The 20,760-nt window shown below is 51.6% G+C and overlaps 1 protein-coding gene across 1 annotated transcript in view; it reads right to left on the reverse strand.

Moving 5' to 3' along the window:
* Nucleotides 1-19,736, reverse strand: part of LOC101601829 (taste receptor cell protein 1) — a 27,275-nt gene extending 7,539 nt beyond the window's left edge. The window contains exons 1-12 of the mRNA XM_012949178.2: nt 19,694-19,736; nt 19,436-19,473; nt 17,615-19,000; nt 14,699-14,760; nt 13,354-13,505; nt 13,052-13,182; nt 12,613-12,677; nt 11,361-11,500; nt 7,411-7,535; nt 7,261-7,319; nt 6,989-7,134; nt 6,490-6,572 (exon numbers count right to left, since the gene is read on the reverse strand). Coding sequence (XP_012804632.2) covers nt 6,490-6,572; nt 6,989-7,134; nt 7,261-7,319; nt 7,411-7,535; nt 11,361-11,500; nt 12,613-12,677; nt 13,052-13,182; nt 13,354-13,505; nt 14,699-14,760; nt 17,615-19,000; nt 19,436-19,473; nt 19,694-19,736 — 2,430 coding nt within the window. The remainder of the gene's footprint in view (nt 1-6,489; nt 6,573-6,988; nt 7,135-7,260; nt 7,320-7,410; nt 7,536-11,360; nt 11,501-12,612; nt 12,678-13,051; nt 13,183-13,353; nt 13,506-14,698; nt 14,761-17,614; nt 19,001-19,435; nt 19,474-19,693) is intronic.
* Between the last annotated feature and the right edge of the window lie 1,024 nt (nt 19,737-20,760).

Genomic DNA, 20,760 nt, shown 5'->3' on the forward strand with positions numbered 1-20,760 from the left:
AATGAACTCCATACACATGTGCCACCTTGTGCATCTGGCTAATGTGGGTATTGGGGAATCGAACCTGGATCTTTTTTGTTGTTTGTTGTTTTGTTTTTCAAGGGAGGGTTTCACTCTAGCCCAGGCTGACCTGGAATTTACTATGTAGTCTCAGGGTGACCTTGAATTCACAGCGATCCTCCTCCCTATGCTTCCCTGGAGTGCTGGGATTAAAGGCGTGTACCACCATGTCCAGCCAAAGTTTTTGTTTGGTTTTGTTTTTTGTTTTTGGAGGTAGGTTGTCACATCCGGCTCTATCTAGCCCAGGCTGACCTGAAACTCACTATGTAGTCTCAGGGTGGCCTCATACTCACGGTGTTCACCCCTGCCTACTGATTAAAGGCTGGGATTAAAGGCATGAGACACCATGCCTGACTCAGCCAGAGTTTTTGGTAGGGTTAAATGGCCAAACATATGTGGCTAACCTGCAGGGAAGTGACTCCAGCGACATGAGGGTCTAGACTGGGAGCCAGAGAGTGTAAAGTGTAACTCCTGAGGGGTAAGGTCCCAACTCTTCCAGCTACCCGGAGTCTCTGGCCCAGCCTAGCCTCCTGAGATGGGCCAGGGGGCTGGAGAGATGGCTCAGTGGTTAAGGTGCTTGCCTAAGGTAGGCCAGGACCCTGCACCCTTTGGATCCTACCATGAGCCACAAGGGTCCTGCTCAAGTAACTTGGCTCCCAGGCTATACTGACTTCCCTGGAGCCTGGGATTTAGCATGAAGCTGCCCCACGTTGGATGCCAGAGTCACGTAGAGCCCAGGTTTTGGCCAGGCACTGAAAGTTGAAGGCAAAGCCCTAAGTGCTGCAAAGTGTTGCTGGCCCTGGAGCAGCTGTGGATCGCTTGCTGTCACTGGGGCTGAGCAGGGACAATTCCCGCCTTGTGTCTAGTCTGCCATCCTTGAAGGGCCTGGCCCGAGCCTGACTGTCTTCAACAAGAGGTGCACAGAGCTGCGCATTCCTGTGCCCACCTTTAATCCCAGCAGAGTGGATCGCTGGGGGTTCAAGGCCACCATGAGACTACACAGCAAGTTCCAGGTCAGTCTGGGCTAGGCTAGAGTAAGACCCTACCTCGGAAAACAAAACAAAAGTACATAGAGCCACTGAGAGGCGTCACTTCTGTCTACTGAGCTCTTGCCAGAGCAGTGGCTATGGCAGTAAATGTGGAACTGGGCTTGGCCTAGTCAGTTTGTTTTCTAAGTTTTTATTTTTATTTATTTATTAGAGACAGAGAAGGAGAGGGAGAGAGGGAGAGAAAGGGCACGCCAGGGCCTCTAGCCACTGCAAACCAGCTCCAGACACATGCATCATCTGGGGAGCTGGGGAATCCAACCTGGGTCGTTAAGCTTTGCAGACAAGCTCCTTAGCCGCTGAGCCATTTCCCCAGCGCCCGCTGCTGTTCTGCAGCCCGCCTCTCCAGCGGGCCCCTGCTCCTTGCACACTGCAGGTGCTATCGGACTGCAGCTGGAGGGACCAGGATATCTCTGTGGGTTCCCTTCCTAGAGCTCACTGCGTTCTCCTGTGTGTTGGAACACTGTCTTTGCGCACTGCTTTAGGTGAGGCCTGGATCAGCTGCTCTGTGGAGGCCCAGGGCACCTGAGCTCATGGCTGAAGGCTGCTATACCGAGAGAGAACATGAGCCTCCCTCCTGGGGACACCGTAGGCCAAGGCTCAGGACATGCAGGCCCTGCTTAGCCATCGCCATCATTGGACTGTCCGTTCAGTCAGAAGCGACAGTGTCTGGAAAATAGGGCTGCCCTGGGCATATCAGGGCAACCCCATTCTGTTGATATAAATGCACATCAGGCTTGGCTTGGGGGGTGGTGTGTGGCCGGGGGAGGGAACCCTTCTGGACTCTGAGAGGATTTCGTTTCACCTAGACCTTTGCCACCAGCTGCCATTAATCTGACATGGTCATCTTTCTGTCCACTTTCTTTGGTGTTTTGGTGCTTTGGTCTGGGCCACACAGCTCTCCTGTAGGTGAAAGAGCCTTCCTTTGGGGCAAGGCTCCACTTGACTCCTCTCCCTTTCCAGGTCATACGTTCAATACCCAAAACTACCACAGGCCTATCCCGGTGAGCCCCAGGAGCTACTGGAGCTTTTGGGGTTTGAGGCCTTCTTTAGTCCCCTAAGAAACCTCCAATCTGCCTCTCCTTCACCACCTCAGTCTAAGACTGGTAAGGAGCTGCTGGGTCAGCCTTGGTTCAGCCTCCCTGGTAGAGCAATTACCCTTGGAGCCTGACAGATCCTCACCCTCAGCAGCTGAGACATCTCATGCAGCCTCACACCTACTAGTCTAGGGCTAAGGAGCCCTGAGTCAGTCTTTTTTTCTTTTAATATTTTATCTTTATTCATTTATTTGAGAGAACGGAAGAGAGGCAGATAGAGAGAGAGAATGGGCACACCAGGGCCTCTAGCCACTGCAAACGAACTCCAGACACATGCGCCCCTTGTGCATCTGGTTTACGTGAGTCCTGGGGAATCCAACCAGGGTCCTTAGGCTTCGCAGGCAAATGCCTTAACTGCTAAACCATTTCCTCAGGCCCCGGACCTGGAGTTCCCTCTCTTACTTCCCCTATGTCTAGAACGGAAGACACCTTCTCATGTCAGCTTCTGAGCGCATCTCACTTTTCCATACTCTGAAAGGTCAAGTATCCTTCAGATGTCACCACCTCCAGCTCCGTGGGCCAGGCCCTGCCCCTTCAAAGCTGAGACCTTGGCTCCCTTCCTGAGGATGAAGATATCCTGACAAACACTAGGGGAGTCTTGTGGGATGCTCTTTCCCTTTCTCTGTTCTCTGGGGTCCTGGGAGGTTGCCAGGGTCCCCACCACCACCGTCTCAGTGGACATGTATGTATGGGAATGAATGCTTACCCTGTCTATATCTAGTCCTGTGTGCCTTGTGGTGGTTAATGTGATTATCAACTTGATGGGATTTAGAATCATCATGGAAACAAATCACTCGGTATGTCCATGAGGAATCCCTCATGGGTATTGGGTTGAGGGCGGGAAGACCAAGACGAAATAGAAGCAGTGCCATTACATGGGCTGGTATCCCAGACAGTGTAAAATGGAGAGCACTGGGTGAGTGGGCATTCATCGCTCTCTGCTTCCTGACCACACATGCAGTGCCACCAGCCTGCCATGATAGAATAAAGCCCCTTAGCTGGGCGTGGTGGCACACTCCTTCAATCCCAGCACTCAGGAGGCAGAGGTAGGAGGATCGCCATGAGTTCGAGGCCACCCTGGGACTACAGAGTGAATTCCAGGTCAGCCTGGGCTAAAGTGAGACCCTACTGAAGGACTCAGGAACCAGATGGACACCATGACAGGCTTCAGAGTCCTCAGTAAGCCTAAGTTTTTGTTTCCCAGCAAGTTCTAAGTTTTTAATCTTCTGGTAAGGATGGGCTTAACAGTTACTGAAAACTGATCATGCATACATTCCTGAAGTCATAAAGTTCAAATTCTCCTAGCTCCAGCCCACCGACCTTGCCGTAAGGTAGGCTTAACAGTTAAACCGGTTATGCCATACATTATGCCACACAGTCCTGAAGTCATGAGGCATTCCTGTAGTCATAGATCAGCTCAATTCCCCTAGCCCCAGCCCGCCAACTTTGCCCGCCAAAATCCTAAGCCAACCAGAAGAGTACACTGTTTCAATCAACCAATCACGTACCCGTCCCCTTCTTCTATGTCCAAATCCCTATAAAAACCCTGCCCTCCCACTACTCGGGGCTCTTGCACGGATCCACTGCGTTGAAGTCAAGAGACTGAGCTTAAGCCCGAATTAAAGCTCCTTGCTCTTGCATACGTGTTTGGTTCTCCTTGGTGGCCATTGGGTATGCCGAGAACTGGGCATAACACCTACCTGGAAAAAAAAATTAAACCAGGCATGGTGGCACACATCTTTAATCCCAGCACTTGGGAGACAGAAGTAGGAGGATCAAGGTGAGTTGAAGGCCAGCCTGAGACTCCATAGTGAATTCCAGGTCAGCCTGAGCTCTATAGAGGGAGACCCTACCTCGAAAAACCAAAAATAAATAAAACCTCTTGAATGTCAACCAAAATAAACCCTTACGTTGCTTCTTGCCAGGTATTTTGTTATAGCAACAAGAAAAGCATCCTGTCTGTGTATACTGGCCTTAGGTTCCTCACTAACTGTGGTCCCCAGTCCTGCAGGGGAAGAAGGTAACAGGGCCTGACAAGGCTTGATGCCTCCTCTGCCCTGGTCCCGTAGTACACGCCCATCACAGGTAGACCACTAGCCTAGGCTCATATGTGAAGGTAACTGCTGCCTGCCTGCTAAAGAGATGGGGAGTTGAGGAAGTGTGAAAGCCCAGCCAGGGCCTGCTCTGGTCTCATGAGTGTGGAAATGAGAATGAATGCTTTCCCCAGTTTTATGCAGCATGGAGATGGGGTAGTGCAGGGAGCTTATAAAGTCTAGTCTTTGGAGGTCCTAAGAGAGAAGGCCCCTGGCTGTGCAGTCCTGGGCTGAGGTCTTGCCCTCTCTGCTCTGGGATCTGGAAGCTTCACTCTTCAGGGCGGAAGCACGGTCCGGAAGCCCCTGGTGAGGTGAGGTGAGGAGGAAGACATGTGGAGTGGGGGGTCTTAGTGAAGCAGGGAGCAGCATGCAGGACCACCTGGGGGTAGAGACAGAAGCCAGGAGTCAAGAATGATACCGTGACCTTCCAAGGCTCAGGGCCCATTGCGGAAGAGGTGGCGGAAAGAATGTAAGAGCCAAAGGAAGGGTAGGACTCCTTACAACGTGCTCCCCCCCAGACACAAAAAGGCCTGGATATCCATGACCTCACAGTGCCTGCCTGACACTACCTACACAAGACCATCATAAGAGGAGGAAAAGATCATGACATCAAAATAAAAGAGAGGGCTGGAGAGATGGCTTAGCGGTTAAGCGCTTGCCTGTGAAGCCTAAGGACCCTGGTTCGAGGCTTAATTCCCCAGGACCCACGTTAGCCAGATGCACAAGGGGGTGCACACATCTGGAGTTCATTTGCAGTGGCTGGAGGCCCTGGCGCACCCATTCTCTCTTTCTCTTTCTCCATGCTCTCAAATAAGTAAAAATAAAAAAAATAAGAGAGAGACTGATTGAGAGGGGGAGGGGATGTGATGGAGAATGGAGTTTCAAAGGGGAAAGTGGAGGGAGGCAGGATATTACCATAGGATATTTTTTATAATCATGGAAGTTGTTAATAAAAATAAATTAATTAAAAAAAAAAAAAGAACAGTACTGTGAGCTGGGCGTGGTGTAGGAGGATCGCTGTGAGTTCAAGGCCACCCTGAGACTGCATAGGGAATTCCAAGTCAACCTGAGCTAGAGTGAAACCCTACCTCAAAAACAAAACAAAACAACAAACAAACAAAAACAACAGAAAAAGCCAGGTGTGGTGGTGCACACCTTTAATCCTAGCACTTGGGAGGCAGAGGTAGGAGGATCACCATGAGTTCGAAGCCACCGATCGCCGTGAGTTTGAGGCCACCCTGAGAATACATAGTGAATTCCAGGTCAGCCTGAGCTAGAGTGAGACCCTACCTTGAAAAACCAAAGATAAATAAATAAAGTAATTTAAAAAAAAAAAGCTATGGGGAAAAAAATCTTTGGGGCACAGCTACATTTGACTTCTCTCCCTTTCGAGGTCATGGGTTCAATACCACCACAGGCCTATCCCTCTCATGAGTTTGTGGCACATGCTTATAATCCCAGTCGTCTGAGACTAAGGCAGATGGTTGCTGCAAATTTGAGGCCAGCCTTATCTTAAACAAATGAGGCTGGAGAGATGGCTTAGTGGTTAAGGTATTTGCCTGCTAAGCCTGAGGATCCAGGTTTGATTCCCCAGTACCCACATAAACCAGATGCACATGGTGGCACATGTGTCTAGAGTTTCTTTGCAGTGGCTGGAGGCCTTGGTGTGCCCATTCTTTCTCTCTCTCTCTCTCTCTCTCCCTCTTTTTCTCTCACATAAATAAATAAAAATATAAAAAACAAAAATGGAATACTGGCTGACCAATACTTCCCTCCGCCATTCACCTGACCCTGGGGTCAAGGCAGAGGGGAAGCTGGAGACACGAGGGAACTATGTTGGGCCTCATCTGGGGTCTGTCTAGGGTGTGAAGGGTGACTGAGTCCTTCTGTGGCAGGGAGACAAGACCCCTCCTCACATTTCTCCTTTCTGCCCAGTTCTCTTCCTGTGGCCACAAGGTCTATTTCTTCTGTTGCCACCACCACCCACCCTAACCATGTCTAGAGGCCAGGTGGCTTCTGGGAGGTGTCACACTAACCACCCCTGGGCTCCTTTCCAGGCCAGATGGTTCCCCCTACCCTAGTTGGGAACCCTGCCCTTCTAGCTGACTGGAGAGGAGAGCTCAGGCTCAGATTCTCGTGGACAGCAGCTTGCTGACAGTTGGTTTGACTCGAAGGCTCAAAGCCGAGACTCACGGCCACAAGGAGACACGTGACAAGCAGAAGGCTCAGCACAAGCACACAGCTGGGGTTGCTCGAGACTCCGGAGCTGGGGACACCTGGAACGTGGAGCACAAAGGTCAGGGTCAGGGTAAGTCCAGAGTCTTCCAGGCCTGGCAGCTGGGCCAAGGAAAACTAGAGGCACAGCACCCTGGAGGCTCTTAGGGAGCTCCCAGGAGGGTCAAGGCAGATCTGGGCCCTGGGAGAGGAGTGTGCACACGAGAGAGGGAGAGAGGTCAGGGAAGCAGGAGTAGCAAAACAGAGCGATGGAAAGCCGGGCAGGGTGGCGCACGCCTTTAATCCCAGCACTCGGGAGGCAGAGGTAGGAGGATCGCTGTGAGTTCGAGGCCACCCTGAGACTACATAGTAAATTCCAGATCAGCCTGGGCTAGAGCGAGACCCTACCTTGGCCAAAAAATAAAAATAAAAAATAAAAACAGTGGGATGGAGAACATGGGCGGAGGGAGAGACTGACCGAGGTGTGAGGTGAGCATCTCTGCGTGGAGACCCTCAGCCTCCTGCAGGAATCCCAGGGCCTGGCGCACACAGGCCTCAATGTGAGTCCGAGCCGGTGCAGCCCCCAAAAAGGCAGCGTGCACTTTGGCAATGAGTGGATCCAGCCTGGTAGGAAGATCGACGCAGGTTTTAGGGGGCTGGAGGAATGCAGATCATTCTTTTCCTAGGCTCCTGCCCTCACCCACCTCCCGCACCCCCCCCCTCCCACAACCTCCAGAACTACAGACTCACTGGAACTCCACCACCACAACTTGGCCAAAGTTCTGTAGAGACCTGAAGAGCGAGGTCAGCTGGGGGTCCAGGAGGACAAAGAGGGTCACAGATCTACCACAGCCTGACCCAGCCTCACACCGGTCCTTCCCCTCCATCCTCCCAAGTTACCCATTTTGTCAGCTGCTTCTGAAGCTCCTGGGACTCGGGGCTGGTTTTATTTCCCAAGGCCATGGTGAAAGGGTAGTCCAAGATCAGCAGCCGAACCTCAAACAACGTCACCTCTGCTTTCTCCCCTAGAGGAATCGGGTGGGGCGGTGGTGACATCAGCCAGGGCCTAGGTCTCCAGGGAGCCCTACCCTGCCCTAGAGCTGTATGAGGTCAGCCAACATTATCCAAGGTCTCATCCTGCTTTTGTGAAGCCCATGCGTTAAGAATAGCTATCATGGGGCTGAAGAGATGGCTTAGTGGTTAAGGTCCATGCCTGCAAAGCCTAAGGACCCAGGTTCGATTCTCCAGGCTCCACATAAGCCTGATGAACATGGTGCATGCATCTGGAGTTTGTTTACAGTGGCTAGAGGCCCTGATGTGCCCATTCTCACTTTCTCTCTCTCTCCCTCTGTCTCTAATAAATAAATAAAATACATCTTTTTATTTATTTTTTAAAATTTTTTTGTTTTTATTTTTATTTATGTATTTGAGTGCAACAGACAGAGAAAGAGGCAGATAGAGAGAGACAGAATGGGGGAGAGAGAATGGGCGCGCCAGGGCCTCCAGCCACTGCAAACAAACTCCAGACGTGGGCGCCCCCTTGTGCATCTGGCTAATGTGGGTTCTAGGAAATGGAGGCTGGAACCAGGGTCCTGAGGCTTCACAGACAAGCGCTTAACTGCTAAGCCATCTCTCCAGCCCTATTTATTTATTTTTTTAAAGCTGGTGGTGCATGCCTTTAATCCTAGCACTTGGGAGGCAATGGTAGGAGGACTGCCATGAGTTCAAGGCCACCCTGAGACTACATAGTGAATTCCAGGTCAGCTTGAGCTAGAGTGTGACCCTACCTCAAAAAATTAAAAAAAAAAAAAAAAAAAGCCATTATGGGCTGGAGAGATGGCTTAGCGATTAAGGCACTTGCCTATAAAACCTAAGGACCTAAGTTTCCCCAGTACCCACATAAGCCAGATGCACAAGGTGTCACATGTGTCTGGAGTTTGTTTGCAGTGGCTGGAGGCCCTGGCACGTCCATTCTCTCTCTCTTTCTCTATCTGCTTCTTTCTCTCTCTCAAATAAATAAATAAATAGATAAAAAAATTTTTTTTAATTTTTTTTATTTGAGAGTGACAGACACAGAGAGAAGGACAGATAGAGGGAGAGAGAGAATGGGTGTGCCAGGGCTTCCAGCCTCTGCAAACGAACTCCAGATGCGTGCACCCCCTTGTGCATCTGGCTAACGTGGGACCTGGGGAACCGAGCCTCGAACCGGGGTCCTTAGGCTTCACAGGCAAGCGTTTAACCACTAAGCCATCTCTCCAGCCCAGATAAAATATTTTTTAAAGAAAGAATAGGTATTATGGGCTGGAGAGATAGCTTAGCCAATAGCCATTAAGGTGCTTGCCAGCAAAGCCAAAGGACCCAGATTCGATTCCCTAGTATGCACATAAGTCCAGATGCACAAGGTGATGCATGCATCGGCAGTGGCTAGAGGCTAGAGGCCCTGGCACACCCATTCGCTATCTCTCTGCCTCTTTCTCTCTCTCAAATAAATAAGTAAATGAATAAAATATTTTTTAAAGCTGGGTGTGGTGGCACACGCTTTTAATCCCAGCCCTTGGGAGGCAGAGGTAGGAAGATGGCTGGGAGTTTGAGGCCACCCTGAGATTACATAGTGAGTTCCAGGTCAGCCTGAGCCAGAGTGAGACTCTACCTCAAAAAACAATATATAGGTTGGAGAGATGGCTTAGTGGTTAAGCGCTTGCCTGTGAAACCTAAGGACCCCAGTTTGAGGCTTGATTCCCCAGGTCCCACGTTAGCCAGATGCACAAGGGGTGCACGCGACTGGAGTTCATTTGCAGTGGCTGGAGGCCTTGCCACGCCTATTCTCTTTCTCACTCTCTCTATCTGCCTCTTTTTCTATCACTCTCAAATAAATAAATAAAAATGAAAAATTTTTTAAAAACAATATATATAAAAGAATAGGTATTATACTGAGAGTGGGGCATGGTGGTAAATGCCTGGAATCCTAACACTAAGGAGGCAGAGGTAGAAAGATTGTTGTGAGTTTGAGCTTTTGAGGCCAGCTGGAGACTACATAATGAATTCCAGGTCAGAAAGACTCTACTTCAAAAAAAAAAAAAAAATTCAAAAGTAGAAAACTATGGCATAAATTTTTTTGTTTGTTTGTCTGTTTTTGTTTTTTGAAGTAGAATCTTGCTGACCTGGTATTCATTATGTAGTCTCTGGCTGGCCTGGAACTCATGGTGATTTTCCTATCTCTGCCTCCTGAGTCCTGGGATTCAAAATATGCGTCACCATGCCTGGCGGCATGAAAATTTTATTTATTTTTATTTATTTGCTTATTAGAGACACACACAAAGAGAGAATGGGCATGCCAGAGCCTCTGGCCGCTGCTAACGAACTCCAGATGCATGCGCTACCTTGTGCATCTGGCTTACATGGGACCTGAAGAATTGGATCCTTAGGCTTCACGGGCAAACACCTTAACCACTAAGCCATCTCTCCAGCCCAGCATGAAAATCTTAATACACAAACTCCCATGTCCATAAATAAGCTCACTTGCTGTGACATATTATTGCCCATGGCTGGCTGTATTCTTGCTACAAGGGAGGAGCTGGGAGACACCTTGTGGCACAAGAAACTTCGTCTCTGGCCCGGTGTGCAGCAGGCATTTACTGACCCTGCTCTCAATGATGCAGTAGCAGAGTGAAGCCTGCTCTGCCCATTCAGGCCTGGCAGAAGGACACCAGGAGAGTGGAGAGCGTGCTGGCTGCCGGGTCGTCACTGTCCCTGTTTGGTAGTAGAAGAAATCAGGGGCTGGAGAGACAGCTCAGCAGTTAAGGTGTTTGCCTGCAAAGGACCTGGGCTCGATTCCCCTGTAGCCATGTAAAGCCAAATGCGCAAAGTGGTGCATGCATCTGAAGTTCATCTGCCGTGGCAAAAGCCCTGGTGGACCCGTACCCTTCCTCCCCTCCTCTCGCTCTCTCCCTCACAAATAGTAAAATTAAATTCAATTAAGTCAAGTGTTTTCTCTGGGAAGGGTTCAGCAGCAGCTCACGGATGTACCTAGCACAACCCTTCTTGAAGAGAAGTAGGGGCTCCACTGTCTTTAAAGGGGTGTGATGCGTCCTCTGGGATTGAAGGGCAAGCACCCCAACTGCTGGGGGTCGGTGCCCTGGGGACTAGCAGGTACCGTGTCTTTGGCCACATGAACAGGGACCTCAGCCCAGCCCCTGTCCTCTGGAAACTGATGTGTAAGGCGCCAGGGGCAGAGCCCAAAGGAGGGCAACTCTGACCCCCAGGGGCTACAAGGCTTGAATAGGGGAGGCGTCTAGGGCAAGCCCCTAAGTGAACCCGTGCGTTCAGGACCCAGGAGCCTCCTCAGAGCTGTATCAGGCTATAGCTGCAGGGGACCTAGTGATCCTGAAGTTCATTTTGAATGCACCAGGGCTAGAGAGATGGCTTAGTGGCTAAGCGCTTGCCTGTGAAGCCTAAGGACCCTGGTTCTAGGCTCAATTCCCCAGGACCCACATTAGCCAGATGCACAAGGGGGCGCACGCATCTGGAGTTCCTTTGCAGTGGCTGGAGGCCCTGGTGTGCCCATTCTCTCTCTCCTTATCTCTCTCTCTGCCTCTTTCTCTCTGTTGCTCTCAAATAAATAAATAAATGAAATAATCATCTTGAATGCACCAATGGTCCTATGGGGGATACAGATCTCCTGCAGCTCTGATATTGGGGTAGAGCTAAGCCTTATTGTTGCCATAGGGACAAAGGGTCCTGACACATGAGCTTTGCTATAAGAGTCCTGCACATTCTCAGAGGGGACAGTGAGGCCTAGAGAGGTAAGAGGCCGCTGACCTAGAGCCACACCCGGGCACAAGCTGACTCACCGTTGGCCACGATAGTTGATTTCTGGAGGATGGGATCTGTTATGTGGTGGGCCAGGTGACTGGCCAGGCCTTTAAGGTGGGTAGGGAGGGGCCTCTGGAATTTGTACTCCATGTAAACGCTCACCCACTGGTTTGCGTTGCTAGGGAAGGACAGGGGACAGTGTAAGGGTCAAGGGCTCTTTGCCAGCACAAACTTATACAAGCATCACGTTCCCTGTGTATACCCCACCTCCCTATCTCCAAGGACAGAGTTTTATAAAACTAGTTTGGGGCTGGAGAGATGGCCTAGCAGCTAAGGCACTTGCCTGAGAAGCCTAAGGACCCAGGCAGATACACAAGGTGGCACATGTATCTGGAGTTCATTTGCAGTGGCTTGAGGCCCTGATGTGCCCATTCTCTCTAGCTGACTCTCTTGTTATCTTTCTCTCTCTCTCTCAAAAAAAAAAAAAAAAACAAAAAAAAAAACTAGCTTGACCCACCTGGAACAAAATCCTTACTGGTGGCCCCCAAATCTTCCTCTTTAGGGCTGGAGAGAAGGCTTAGTGGTTAAGGTGCTTATCCTCAGAACCAAAGGACCCAGCTTCGATTCCCCAGGACCCACGTAATCCAGATATACAAGGTGGTACATGCATCTGGAGTTTGTTTGCAGCTGCTAGAAGCCCTGACATACCCATTCTCTCTCTCTAACTGCCTCTTTATCTCTCAAATAAATTTTTTTTTAAATCTTAATAAATTGGGCGTGGTGGCGCATGCCTTTAATCCCAGTATTTGGGAGGCAGAGGTAGGAGGGTTGCCGTGAGTTCAAGACCACCCTGAGACTTCACAGTGAATTCCAGGTCAGCCTGGGATACAATTAGACCCTACCTCGAAGAAAAAAAAAAAACAATCCAACAACAAAAAATGGTAATAAAAAAAAATCTCGGGCTGGAGAGATGGCTTAGCAGTTAAGCGCTTGCCTGTGAAGCCTGAGGACCCCAGGACTCACATTAGCCAGATGCACAAGGGGGCGCACGTGTCTGGAGTTTGTTTGCAGCCCTGGCACGCCCATTCTCACTCTCTCTCTTCCTCTTTCTCTCTCTCTGTCTGTCTCTCTCAAATAAATAAATTAAATTAAACTAAAAATTTAAAAACAATCTCCCTCTTCATATCCCGGCTCTGAGGCAGGAGTGCAAGTGCCCTTTTCTGTCCCCGAGAGGAGAGCCCGAGAGTGGAGGCAAGTGGGCTGGGTGGGTAGGAAGGCCACACGACCCACCTGAAAAGGAGCAGTGGGCCTTTCTGCGGAAGCATCCTGTAGAACACTGTCACCTCAGGTGTGACCTGTGGGAAGTCCCAGAGGTCAGGTCACCTGTGACCCAGTAGTTACAAGGCCAGCTAGGGGCAGGAGCAGGTTTGGGACTAAGTTGGCAGGATCCGAGAGCCTCCTCCAATGTGCTGTCCTGGGCAGCGGTGTCCGGTGACATCCTGGCCACATGCTTCCCCTCTAAACTGCTTCCTCCTCTGCACAGCCCGCCCCCCGAGCTAAATCACGCCTAATCCACGCCTGCCTCCCCCCCACCACCACCACCGGAGCTAAATCACGCTGCCTCCAAAGGGCACCGTTGCCCCTGTCGCTGCAAGCTACCGAGGCTGGCGGTCAAGGGGGGCAGCCTGAGCCTTTCGATCCCAGAAGTTGAGGGGCAAGACCACCTCACCAGCCTGAGGATCTGCCGTTCCAGTAAAACGAAAGGGTGAGAACCGGGTAGGAGCAACCGCGGCACAAAAGGGCTCATGACGGTGAAGTTGATGTCGATGGTCTCCAGGGCCAGGTGGGTCAAGTTGAACCCTGCAGGCAGAAGTTTGGGAAGCCAGAGGAGCCTAGTTTCCCACCATGGCCTACTTTGCTTCAGGGCTGGGCCAAGAGTTGTACTGACTCCTTCGGGGAGCCCGGCCAGCAGCCCTTGTAGGGAGTCAGGGAGGCATCGGGCAGGCGGTAGTAGAGCTGGCATAGACTCACCATCAGAGGCAAGGCTGCTCTCCTTCAAGGGCAGGTACCCAAGCAGCCACCTGGTGGCCCTCACTTTGCGGTAGAAAGCCCAGAGGACTTCGCAGGCCGAGGGGCCAGGCTGGCCAAACACAAGAGAGGCATTCACATCTGCAGAGCCTGGCCTGCAAGCGGAACCATATGCTCACTGGGGGTCAGCAGGGGCAAGGGGTGGGCCCGGTTGGTACAGCGGGCAGGATCTGAGGGACGTCAGTCCACAGAGGCAGAGCCTCCCTGGGTCACTCAGGCCAGCACGTGACCCCTGCTGGGCTTGGTAAAATGGAGCCTTTCCTCAAAGACTGTTGTGAAGCCTGGAAGAGCAACCAGGGGGTACACAGCAGGTACTCAGAGAAAATCCATCCCCATGGACACCCCAAGAAGCTGACTACCTTGCCAAGCGTGGTGTCACACACCTTTAATACCAGCACTTGGGAGGCAGAGGTAGGAGGATCGCCGTGAGTTCAAGGCCACCCTGAGACTACATAGTGAATTCCAGGTCAGCCTGTGCTAGAATGAGACCCTACTGTGAACAACCAATAAATAAATAAAAGAAGCTGGCTCCCACAGGAACAACATGAGTCCCACCCAGGGAAAGCCTGGAGCAGTGAGACCCAGCCAGGCCACAGCTGCTGTGAGCTGGAGGACAGCCTGAGACTAACATAGTGAATTCCAGGTCAGCCTGGGTTAGAGTGTGACCCTACCTTGAAAAAAAAAAAAAGAAAGAAAGAAAGAAAGAAAGAAAGAAAGAAAGAAAGAAAGAAAGAAAGAAAGAAAGAGGGAAAAAATAAATGGGAAAACTTACTAACCATTTGAGACCATGAGACCATGGCCTGGGTAAGCAGTGAACTCCCCATCTGGGGTTGGGGGATTGCAATTTAAACCTCAAAATTCCTGCCCTGGGAGGAAGTTGCCTCTCAGATTCCAGATGTACCCTGGGCTCACTACTCCAGGGAAACTGCAGTGATATCGACCCTTTCATGAAGTGGCAGAGTCGGGTGCCCTGGCAAACTGGCCGTGGGTTACCCCAGCAGCCCAGACTGAGAGCCCCACCCCAGGCATTAGCATTTATTGACATTCATTTACAGGTCGCTGTCCTCAGAACAAGTGGCCCGATGCTCCTGTGGCCTCAGGTCTTCCCACTGCATTCAGACAAGGCTCAGCATTACGGCTGGCATGGGGCTCAGAGCAAGCAGAAGGGCATCTGCAATTATGTCGCACGGCTGGTGACAAAACCAGATGTGCCCCATCCAGGCCAAGGTGCTCCTGGACGCCCTGGGCCTGCCGAGGCCCAGATCCGCTGAGCTGCGCTCATACTCACTGCAACAGCAGCGCTCCGACGGTCTTGAAGCTGGGGAAGGCCTCGCTGTAGATGAGCTGGAGCTGAGGACGGGCAGAGGCATGGAAGCTGGCACCCTTACCCCACCCCTCCCCATCAGTCCTAGCCTCTGAAGCGGTCTCCTTTGCCTGTCCAAGCTGTCCCACACAGCAGCGAAAGGCCTCTGGTCACCCCTTACTGAAATCCTCCGGGGGGGGGGGGGATCCAACTGTCCTGACCGTACGGTCATCCTTCGCTCCAGTCTCAACAGCTGCTAGCCCGGCCAGAACCTCTACCTCTGCCCCCATTTAATTTCTTTCCTTTTTTTTTTTTTTTTTTTTTTTTTTTGAGGCAGGGTCTCACTGTAGCCCAGGCTGACCTGGAACTCACTATGCAGTCTCAGGGTGGCCTCAAACTCATGGTGATCCTCCTATCCCTGCCTCCCAAGTGCTGGGATTAAAGGGGTGCATCACCACACCCAACTATATCTGCCCCCATTTTCTGTAGAGCACTTTCCCAACTCCTCTCACTACTTTTCTTTCTTTTTCCGAGGCACAGTCTCACTCTAGCCCAGGCTGACCTGGAATTCACTATGTAGTCTCAGGGTGGTCTTGAACTCAGGCGATCCTCCTACCTCTGCCTCCCGAGTGCTGGGATTAAAGGCAAGTGTCACCAGGCCAGGCTGCTTTTTTTGTTTTGTTTTGTTGTTTTTAGGCAGGGTTTCACTGTAGCCCAGACAGACCTAGAACTCACTATGTAGTCCAGGCAAGCCTCAAACTCATGGTGCTCATGGATTTATTATAGGCATGAGCCAGTGCACCGGGCTGGCCACATCTCACTGCCTTTCAACTTGGGACCTTGACCTTTATTCCCTCTACCAAGAAAGCACCTCCCTGTTTCATCTGGCAACCTCTTTCTACCCCAGTTAAAATTGCCTTCTCAGCTACGTACAGCAGCATACACTTCTAATCCCAGCACTCAGGAGGCTGTGGCAGGAGGCTCATCAATTCAATGCTAGTCTGGGCTCATAGCAAGATCCTGCTTTAAAAAAAGAAAAGCCAGGCATGATGGCTCTCAGCACTTAGGAGGTGGACACAAGGCCAACGTCTGCTCAGCTACATGATACACTGTCTCAAATCAAAAGGAAAGAAAGGGAAGAAGGAAGACAAACATGGGGGAAGCAGAGTATAATGGTTCATGCCTTTAATCCAAACAGTTGGGAGGCTGAGGTAGAAGGATTGCCATGAGTTCAAGGCCAGCTTAGTCAGCTTGATCTAGTCTACATAGTGAGTTCAGGATAGGGGACAGCCTGGGCTATGTATGAAAAGAAAGAAAGAGAGAGAGAAAAAAAAGAAAGAAAGAGAGAGAAAGAAAGACAGGAAGGCCAGGTGTGGTGGCGCACACCTTTAATCCAAGGCAGAGGTAGGAGGATTCCCATGAGTTCAAGGCCACCCTGAGGCTTGTAGCGACTTCCAGGTCAGCCTGGACTAAAGTAAAACCTTACCTCAAAAAAATCGGGGGGAGTGGAGGGATTGCTTAATGGTTAAGGCGTTTGCTTGCAAGGCCAAAGAACCCAGGTTCAATTCCCCAGGACCCACATAAGCCAGATGCAAGGGGGTGCGTGTATCTGGAGTTCATTTGCAGTGGCTAGAGGCCCTGGTGTGCCCATTCTCTCTCTCCCTGATTCTATCAAATAAATAAACAAAACTTAAAAGAAAAAAGAAAAACCAGAAAGAAGCAAAGAAAGAAGAGAGGAAAGAGGGAGAGAGAAAGAAGGAAAGAGAGTTAAGAGGGAGGGAAGAGGAGAGAAAGGGAGGAAGGAGAGAGACCGAGAATGCAGCTCAGTGATCGAGTGTTGGCCAACTGGTGAGGCGGCAGCCCTCTCATGATGGCAAGGTGCTTGCCTGAGGCACTCCTTCCCACAGTTTGTCATGACTGTAATCCCATCTGGGCTCATCTTACAGACTGGAGCTTCCCCGAGGCAGGAGCCTTCCTTAGCTCACAGTTAGTATGCCAGACATGCAGTGAGTCACAGAGACCTGAACTAGCCTAAGGCATGAACCAATGAATGAATGGATGACAGGTGAGAAGTGGAACGTCTCAGCCAGGATACCTCCACTGTTCCTGGTTATAGAACAGGAAACATGCCTCACTTAGCCAGGGTATGAGGGGCCCTGGTCCCTGATGGGGTGCCAGGTGGAGAAAAAGGCAGTCAGTTACACTTCGAGACCTTGCTCTGGTTTCTGGTAAATGAGGTTTCCCCACTGTGAGGATCTTTCCTTCTGCACCATAAGTATTTCTTCCCACCATAAGTATTTCTGCCTAGGCTCCCCCCTTTTTAAAAAAAAAAAAAAAAGTTTTATTTATTTGAGAGAAAAAAGGAGAGGAAGAGAGAAGGAGAGGATGGATATACCAGGGCTTCCAGCCACTGCAAACCAACTCCAGACACATGCGCCACCTTGTGCATCTGGCTTACGTGAGTCCTGGGGAATCAAACCTGGGTCCTCCCAGCACTCGGGAGGCAGAGATAGGAGGAGCGACATGAGTTGGAGGCCAGCCTGAGCCTGCAGACTGAATTCTAGGTCAGCCTGGGCTAGAGTGAGACCCTACCTCAAAATAAATAAATAAGCAAACCTAGGTCCTTAGGGTTCGCAGGCAAGCGCCTTAACCACTAATCCATTTCTCTAGCCCCAGGCTCCCCCTAGCTGCTGGGCCACCTGGCTTTTCCACTCCATAGGGTCTTCCTGGGCAAATAGTGTAGCACTCATCAGACATTTCCAAGCCTGAGCAGGCCCTGCCTCATACCCCTGATGCTCTCAGGGAACCCAGGGACTGAATAGTGACTATTGCGGCTATACCAATGTGCTTACAGGGGCCACCTTCCTCCACATCCCCCCGCCCGGGGAGCAAGCACCTCACCCGGTAGTGAATCAGTACTCTATGTTCTGGGCGCGTCAGGTTCCAGACAGCAGCTGCAAAGCCTCCACCGTTGATCCTGAAGGCCACAGAGCGGACCACATCATTGGGTCCTGGGTTAGAGGATTCCGGGTCCTGCAAAGAGGCATCCTGGCCAGGGTAAGGCAGGACAGGGGTCTGGGTAGAGTCAGCACCCTTGGGGATGCTTGGAGAGCCAGAGCTAGGTGGGGCATGGAGAAGGCTGGAAGAGAGTTGGAAGGAGAGGGTGGTTGTGGAAGCTGGGCTGGAAGGGCCCCCTGGCCAAGAGCGGACTGTGCCCTGAGTGGGCCGGCGGGTCATCCGGGGTGACAGCCCAGGGGCAAGGCTGGAGGTTTTCAGGGACAAGCGTGGGGTTGAGGGTGTAAATGCAGACGCAGAAGGGACGGGAGAGTCGCTGGTTTCAGCAACGAGAGGGGAAACAAGGGCCGGGAGAGGAGAGGGTGGTGGCAGTGCTGGTGAGGGCTGTGGGGAGAAGGACGGTGAGAGTGGCCATGGGGGTGCTGAGGGGACCAAGTGCAGTGTGGAACCGTCACTGGGCCCTGCCTCCAGGCCGGAAGCCTCGGTGTCTCTGGATGATCCTGAGCCTGTTGTGACAGGTGGAGGGGGTCCATCTAGCCCTGGTCTTCTTGGAGCCACAGTGGGCAGGGGCTTTGTGGCTGCCAATGTGTTTGCCATCCGTCCAAACAGAGGTGGACCCAGAGTGGCCCTTGGAGTCGAAGTGACAGTTGAGGAGGCCTTTGGCTTGGTGTGGTCAGCCCCCCACCAAGACAGTGTCTGGACACTGGGAATGAAGATAGGCTGTAACAAGTGTGGGTGCCCAGACCTGTTTACAGGAATGACCGAGGCAACGGGGGCTCTAGATGACAGCCACATTGGTCTAGGAGTGACCGTTTTCACGGTTGCCGAGGCAGGAGCAGGGATTGTCACACAAAACCCAGAAGCCTTACTGCACTTCTTCCCAAATGCATCCAAAACCAGTGGCAGTAATGTATCATTTGTCTCCAGAGATCCGGGAGACAACGTTTTCTCTGTGGGTTCACCCCCTGAGGATGTTAGGTTGGACTTGGGGGTCGTTTTGACTGCAGATGCGGGCAGGCCAGAGCGGCTTGGGCCAGTTGTATCCCTGCTGGAGGCCCTAGTAAGTCCCAAGGGGACAGGCTGTGACGAGAACTCCAGGCTCCTGAATGCCTCTGGGGATAGGGTTTCTGTCCCCATTCCTGGGGCCCCTTTTTCCTGCTCAACTGAGATGAAGTTGTCAACGATGTCTATTGGCTGGAAGCCCAACAGCACTTTGCTATGGTGCTGAACTGATGAGCCGCCGGGAGCTGAAGGAAACTGGCCTTCATTTTTCTCATGAACAGAAGGAAGGGGCAGGGCCCTGGAAGCTGAGGCCACCAGGAAGGCTGCAAACCAGAAGAGGCTTATTTTTTGTTTTATTGTTTTTTTCCAGTGCCCTGCAGGCAGGATTTCCCCCCTCACCCTCCCACACCTCATTCACTCAGAGACCCAAACCACTGAGCTACCCTAGCACGCCACTTCCCCTCTCTGATCCTAGCACAACGGAGTCCCGCCCGCTGCCCAAGAAAAGACACCATTAGGGCAAAGAGGGATGCTTTAAGGCTCTGTGTGCCTCCCATCCCAACCCCTCCCATGGCAAGACCCCTTCTCAAGGAAAGTCTCAGTAGCTCAGACCCTCCTTTGGTGTGTTTAAACCACCCGAGAGGACTAGGCCAGCCCGAGGGTGCTACAAGAACTGCCCGGTCCTCCGTCATGGGTAAAACTGACCTTACCACACTCCCGGTATGCAGGGGGCTTCTTGGGAGCTGGATGGGGCGGAGGTGTAGGTAGGACGTCTCTGAGTGCACTGGGGTTAATGTCCCACCTGTCTACACGCGTATAAAGCCCCAAACGGGTGACCTAATGTCTCAGGGAGCCCAGATCTGGAGGAATAAGAAGACTCTGGCCCTGGAATGGCATTCCCCAGGCTGGCTGGGCCTGGGAACAGGGTCCCGTAGCTCTCCAGTCACATCCCTACTCTCTTACCTGCCAGGAGCATCCCAGCAGCGGGACACCATCGCTCGCCCATGCTGCAGGTTCCTGCTCCGTCTGCCTAGGTTACAGCGTCGGGGGCGGCAGACACGAGGATGCCTTTGTAGATCTCCTTAAGGAAATGACTCATCAGGGTGGAGTGTAACTTAATGTAGAGCTCTTGCCTAGCATGCCAGGAGCCCTGGGTTCAAACCCCAGCCCCACACAGAAGAGACATCCAGGCTGGTGAGATGGCTCAGCGGTTAAGACACAGCCTAACCACCCAAGTTCAATTCCCCAGTACCCTACATCAGGCCAGATGCATAGAGTGATGGAGCTTGTTTGTAGCGTCACGAGGCTCTGGCATGCCCATGGTCTCCCTCCCTCCCCTTCCTTGCAAATACATAAATAAAAATTTAGGGCTGGAGAGATGGCTTAGCGGTTAAGCGCTTGCCTGTGAAGCCTAAGGACCCCGGTTCGAGGCTCGGTTCCCCAGGTGCCACGTTAGCCAGATGCACAAGGGGGCGCACGCGTCTGGAGTTCGTTTGCAGAGGCTGGAAGCCCTGGCGCGCCCATTCTCTCTCTCTCCCTCTATCTGACTTTCTTTCTGTGTCTGTTGCTCTCAAATAAATAAATAAATAAATTTTTAAAAAATTTAAAATTAAAAAAAAAAGTTTAAAAAGATATCCATTGCCCAGCTAGCTGTCTGGAGGTGCCCTAAGCAAAAGTGACCTCCGGGCTGGAGAGATGGCTTATCAGTTGGGCGCTTGCCTATGAAGCCTAAGGACATCAGTTTGAGGCTCCATTCCCCAGGACCCACTATCCAGATGCACAAGGGGGTGCACGCGTCTGGAGTTCATTTGCAGTGGCTGGAGGCCCTGGTGCACCCGTTCTTTCTCCCTCTCTGTCATTGTCAAATAAATAAAAATAAACAAAAAATTTAAAGAGGGCTGGAGAGATGGCTTAGTGGCTAAGTGCTTGCCTATGAAGCCAAAGGATGCCGGTTCAAGGTTCGATTCCCCAGGACCCACGTTAGCCAGATGCACAAGGGGGCGCACACGTCTGGAGTTTGTTTGCAGCAG

Source organism: Jaculus jaculus, chromosome 10, assembly GCF_020740685.1.
Source record: "Jaculus jaculus isolate mJacJac1 chromosome 10, mJacJac1.mat.Y.cur, whole genome shotgun sequence".
NCBI lineage: Eukaryota > Metazoa > Chordata > Mammalia > Rodentia > Dipodidae > Jaculus > Jaculus jaculus.